The sequence below is a fragment of the Macrobrachium rosenbergii genome, chromosome 9 (genome assembly GCF_040412425.1).
Source record: "Macrobrachium rosenbergii isolate ZJJX-2024 chromosome 9, ASM4041242v1, whole genome shotgun sequence".
Lineage (NCBI taxonomy): Eukaryota > Metazoa > Arthropoda > Malacostraca > Decapoda > Palaemonidae > Macrobrachium > Macrobrachium rosenbergii.
This window is the reverse complement of record NC_089749.1, coordinates 26,013,992-26,020,161: the sequence shown is the minus strand read 5'-3', so window position 1 is coordinate 26,020,161 and position 6,170 is coordinate 26,013,992. Positions and strand designations below refer to the sequence as shown.

At 37.1% G+C, this 6,170-nt stretch overlaps 1 protein-coding gene across 2 annotated transcripts in view; it reads left to right on the top strand.

Annotated features, from left to right (window-relative positions):
* The window catches only part of LOC136841620 (gamma-butyrobetaine dioxygenase-like), a 14,809-nt gene extending 12,420 nt beyond the window's left edge, over positions 1-2,389 (top strand). For both annotated transcript variants that reach the window (XM_067108738.1, XM_067108737.1), the window contains exons 8-9: positions 350-510; positions 1,821-2,389. In XM_067108738.1, the coding sequence (XP_066964839.1) occupies positions 350-510; positions 1,821-1,987 (328 nt within the window). In that variant the 3' untranslated portion in view covers positions 1,988-2,389. The remainder of the gene's footprint in view (positions 1-349; positions 511-1,820) is intronic.
* The last annotated feature ends 3,781 nt before the right edge of the window (positions 2,390-6,170 follow it).

The window sequence follows — 6,170 nt, the reverse complement described above, 5'->3', positions numbered from 1 at the left end:
TATGTTCATTGGTTAAATTTTAATTCAGCGTTTTGATTCTCTCAAGTCTCAGTGCCAGTCAGGAATGGGGCTATGTTTTCCATGTCATTGTTCTTATCGGTTCTAGTTTCCATTACGTCAAGATATAGTTCTCTTACCCATAGTTCTCTTACCAAACAAAATTTACATTATCATCCGTGAACCATGCGATACCTCGTCTTGTCCATTTACTTTCTACTGTCTTGTTGGAAATTCTCGTTCTTTTTTTCAATTTTTAGATTTCTCAAGTACTACTGAGTAGCCCTATCTAACGTTATCAGACTCTAAACATGGTACTGATATTCTAATTTTAAATTCTTTTCGAATTAAGGCTTGACGAGGAAGGCAACATCTCCCGCCTGAACATCTCATCGCAATCTCGAGATTCCCTGATGGATTTGGACACGGAGGGCGTCCTCCTGTTCTACAAAGCCTTGAAAGCTCTCAACAACATCCTCTACGAGATCAGCATCAGAGTGAAAATGAAACCAGGTATTTGAAGCAGAACTTTTCATGGTTTGTTTGGCGCTCTCAGCTTAGTCTGCCTCCTCTTTCTTTCAGTTCTTGGCGTTTCTTTTTTCTGTTTCAACTTTGACGATGATTCGACTATTCCTGTAACTAATTAACTATTGTTTCTTTTACTGTGACATACCCATAACAAAGTATTAAATCAGTAAAGATTCAATACCTACGAATCATAGGGAAACCTCGAAAGTGTTCCAGGTTAATGACCGAAGAAGATTAACGAAAGAAATTGCTGAATAATCGGAATATAATAATTAAAAAGGCCGACTTACAGTAATGCTGAAAATAAGAAGAGAAGTCTCGGAGGATTTTCTGTTTCCAAGAATCCAAACCATTTGCTGCAGAAGAGGCAGATAAATGAAAGAGCGCGACCACTACCTCGTGGTCAAGGTCATTTTTCAAATTCTGGGGTGCAACAAAGATGTCATCATCTGTAACCTCTGCATTGTGAATGGCTCAAAATACTCTACAAAGACAATACTTCTGATGATGGAAATGTCCTCTGTTTACTTCCTTGATAATTTCATCTGCATCTGTTCAACTGGCAGGTGAACATCACCTATGAAGGGAAACCCAATGAACTTTTCTTTTTCTAAAGAGTTGGATTTGGCTAGCTTGCTCGTCTAGTCACTGTCAGCATGAGATAAGATAGTAAAGATAAAAACGAGCCAAAGCAATCTTGACTAGATTGTAATATTAGTGCATTATTTCTGCAATACTTCCCGAAAACGTTAGGCGTAACTTACAGCGGAATGACTTTTATTCATAGCATCAGTGATGAATTAGGTAACGGTCACTTAATCTGACTCATGTTTATAAAAAAAAACAATTGCCATTTGACTCATCAAAGGGAAAATCACGACGCTGAGTTCTTTATGTCTTCCATATTATGGCGATGGAAATCATGACCTTCCTGATTGCTCTTGAAGCAGCATTTGTGTAGAACTGCGTTGAAAGCAACAGACTGATATTTGAGTCATTTGAAAAAACTCACAACTTCAATTCGTTGTTCAAATTTCTTTGATACGAAATGAAAAGATCTACTCGCTCGAGGGTTAAAACTAGAGGAAAAAATGGTCCTTATGAATCATTCTTATCCCTATTTGCTTGAGTGCTTTTGACCAGAATCAAATTTTCTTATTCATGTTTGTAATTTCCAAAATCATAGAAACGAGCAAAGCAACATTTCAGGAAATCAGAGCACTTCTGGAAGTGCAGTGCTTCCTGTAAATTAAACCGAAATGGCTATTAACCAGAATATTTTTTATTGATTTCAGGGGACATTTTGGTATTGGACAATTTCCGCGTCCTCCACGGGCGAACGCCTTTTGATACCGATAGCTCTTCTGGCAGCCGCTGCCTCCACAATGCCTACATCGACTGGAGTGAACTCAGGTCGAAGAGGCGTGTCCTGCAAAAGAAGTTTGGAGTGGAGTTGGAATGAGGAGTTCTTCCAGGTCTCAACTCGGAGGGTTCAGTCGTTTCCCCTGAAATTATTCAGTTCTGAAGAGACTTTACTGAAATGTGGCACCCATTTCCAAAAACCAGATTGATTCCAGTACTTCGTAAACCTTATTTTCTGGAACAACAGATCTTTGTGACTTTATAGGGGACTATGTAGAATTTAAATTAGCTTTATTCTGTAAACACTTCTAATTTATATTTATTCACTTATAATATTTAAGCATTTGTTCCATGTAAGTTCAACGCTAACAATCTTTTCTTAATCTTCCATGTTACTGTTAAGTGATAGAGTATAGCAGAATAGCAGAATAATGTAGAAGCTATTCTGATTCAGTTTGTCTTTCACTACTCTCTCAGTTTTTTATAAAGGTTATGTGTATCGGTTAGTATCTTGATTTACGAAATTCCTATATAAATGTCATATCCTTCTCTATGGTAACTTTAGTTAGTTACGAATTATCACAATTTGTGCGGTTATCTTTTAAGTATACTCTATGCTAAGACATCCAATGAGTAGTTAGTAATTATTCAGCACATCTTCCGATTACCGCACATTCCTGTGCTATAGTTAATTCATGATACAATGACAACCTGAGTCCCTGTACAGGCTAATATTGCGCGCGATAGTGACAATTATCAAACCGTTGGGAATAAAATAATGATAAAACAAGTAAACAATGCGCCGAAGTCTCTTCGGCGCAATCGAGTTTTCTGTACAGCGTATAATCAAGGCCACCAAAAACAGATCTATCTTTCGCTGGTCTCGATGTAATCCTGTAAGAGCCGCGGCCCATGAAACTTTATCCACGGCACGGTGGTGGCCTATCCTATATCGTTGCCAGAAGCACGATTATGGTAACTTTAACCTTAAATAAAATAAAAGCTACTGAGGCTAGAGGGCTGCAATTTGGTATGTATGATGATTGGAGGGCGGATGATCAACATACCAATTTGCAACCCTCTGGCCTCAGCAGTTTTTAAGACCTGAGGGCGGACAGAATAAAGTGCGGACAGACAGACAATAGTTTTCTTCTGTAGAAAACTAAAACGTAATAAGAATACAAAATATATTGGTAATCACGTGAATTGCCTCAGGCATATAGAAATATTTTGCAATGACGTTATTCATGAAAGGAAATATATGACAATATCTGCTTTCTGTGATAGTTCTATGAAGGTGGTCTTCTACATACTCCGGGGTTTTATTCTTTATGGCAATGTTTTTCAAAACACATATCTTATATATAGTCCTCGTTGGTTTATAACCATTGTTAGTTTTGCGGCTTTGTTAATTGAACCCTGTACGAATCCATATTGATGTAGTTTGTACTTCTATTTTTCTTAGATAATCTTGGTGTCCTCTTCTCACTTAATTTAATATTTTGTCATAATCAGATGTTCATAAATTTGTAGTCTTCAGGTCCCTCTCAGGCTACGTTTTTGCAATTTTTTATTATTACTGTGCTGTTAATTATCAAGCTTTAGGTTCTAGTTAACATTAATGATATGCATCGCTTCAACTTATTTAAAGTTTTTTCTCCAACGTTTTTATACCCTTCATCATCTCCCCTGCTTTTGTCATATTATCTTCATTATTGTCTATCTTCTTCTTCTTCTTCTTCTTCTTCTTCTTCTTCTTCTTCTTCTTCTTCTTCTTCTTTTAACGTGCTTTTTCCATTTTTTGTATGGGGTAAGCACGATGCCTTCTTTTGAAGAACTTTGATTTGGCTTTGGGGTAGACCGTAGTCTCGATCGGCTGCCCTGCCTGACGTCGCTTAGACCCCGGTAGCGCATGTACTGTACATGTATCGTACCAAATCACCAGCTCCCTTTCTCCCAGCAGCGAGGAGAGTATAACCAAGTAAAACTATGAATTATCCGCGAAAAACTTGAACTTGATCCCATGTTGTTTCATAATCAACGATCATCCCAGTTGATGTGTTGTATAATGTCCATCCTTAAGTCATCCCCTTGTGATATTCCTCCTGGCTGAGTTCTTGGTGGAGATTTACAATTTTCAATTTGCACTTGAAAAGGTCTACGAGAGGCCTCTCTTAAACTGCTCCAACGTATCATCTTTAGTGCATGTCCATTTTAAGTCTCATCAACCGCTGTGTTTAGGTCTGTGAGTATTATACAGTAGATCTGTCTATACACCGCAAGATGTCATTCATCACAGAGCACAACACTGTTTCAGAAATCATTTTTACTGAAAGGACCTGCTTTTGTCTGTGCTCCTTTCCAGGTGCTCACCGAGGTGTTGGTGCACAACTGCTTCGAGCGCTCTCTTTCGAAATAGCAATTTAGATGCTGTTCTCGACGATTCTGAAGGTTGCTGTCTTCTTTGCTCTCGAAAGATAGTTTCATACATACCATTTGCTCAGCTGACCGTCATCTGTGTAACAATGCTAAGTTAGTATTGAGGCATTCATCTTTTGGGCTCTCTTTTCTACGGGAGTTACTGCAATGTCTTACATCGGTTTTCTTATAATATTCAAAGACCTTTATTTTCATGACTGGTCGCTCAGCTAATCACCATCTGAATTGTAGTGTCCACATTGATTTGTCAAGTGTTTGCATATTCTTGCATAACGCCATTTTTTTAACTATATCGCATTTTAAAACATGCAAAATCAGCGCCAAATGATTAATGATTTAAAATATGAAGAAATATTAACGCAACCACAAATAGTGAGAAGCTCAAATACTAATAAATACATTAAAATTGTATGTTACCTACAATTATCTTTGATACTATGGATGTATTGATCTTGTGTATCACTTCTGCAAAACATCTGGGTAAGCAATCAATGCAGAATCGCGTGCATCTTCCGTGAGACTTATATCTTGTCAGATTATGATTTATCATATTCAGTATGGTTAGTTAAGCTAACAGAATTAGCAAGAAAAAATCCAAGTTTTTCCACGAAAGTAACTAATACGACCCGATGAATATGTTTTGAGTTTACTGAATTCCGCTATTTTTATATTTTGCCATTCGGTTGCTGAAAGTTTCCCCATCTTGGAAGCTTAGCTTCGATAATGGAAGTTAAGTAGACAGTATATCAGCTTGACCACATTAATGGATGGAAGAAAGAGAGAGAGAGAGAGAGAGAGAGAGGTGGGGGGAGAAAATCTTGATCGACTATTTGCGTGCAACAGTGCACGATAACTGTTTCATCACTAAGTGGCATTTCCTACGTTCGTTGGATTGCCAACTGTGTCATGTGAATAACAGAAATTACATTTTTGTCATGTAACCCTCACAAATAATGGTTGCATTTGAGAGCTGTCAACAGGTTAGATTTTTTTTTTTTGTTTTTTTTTTTTGCTAATAACCTTGTGAAAATTCATTCTTTATTCCTAGTTGCCATGGTCTAAGACTGAACATTAGACATGTATCAAGACAGAAATGTAATTATTTATTTTAAGAAATATGAGTTTGCTCTACTCAGTGTGATAGCCAATCCTTCATAGGAACGAGAGAGAGAGAGAGAGAGAGAGAGAGAGAGAGAGAGAGAGAGAGAGAGAGAGAGAGAGAGAGGCAGGGATAAGAGAATTAAGTGGTAACAATCAAGTTACAATTAACATTGTTGAGCTTGATCCATTGATGAAGTAATTGCCTTTTATGCTTACTAGTATTCTACTTCCTTACAGGAAGTACCGTAGATAAAAGACTTTAGAAAAAGACTTCTGCAAAAACAATAAAAAAAAAATGAAGATTGAACTGTATAAATGGTGATACCAGTTCCCGTGCCGTGTCCTCCATCAACTTTATCTTCCTGAAATTATTCACATTAATCATTATTGACGTCCATTGTACTGAAGTTGGCACAAGTATGAAATACTGCTGTTTATATATAAATTTCAATATACAAACAGCAGTTGAAAAACTACAAGAGAAAAGCTTATCATTGACTGTGCTAAAACAAATAACCTTACTCAGTAAAGTTCTTTTTATTTGTTACTATGAATTTTCACAACCCACAGTCCATGAAGTCGTGTAGAGACATTACAAACATTCAGTAACTTTTTTAAACAACCATTTTGTGATCAAAGCCATAAAATACATAGTTACAACATCCAGCATGTTCTCAAATTGGTTTTACAGCACTAGCAATGGGAAGAATCCTAGCCCTAGGAAATCCAGTCTCTAGAAGTAA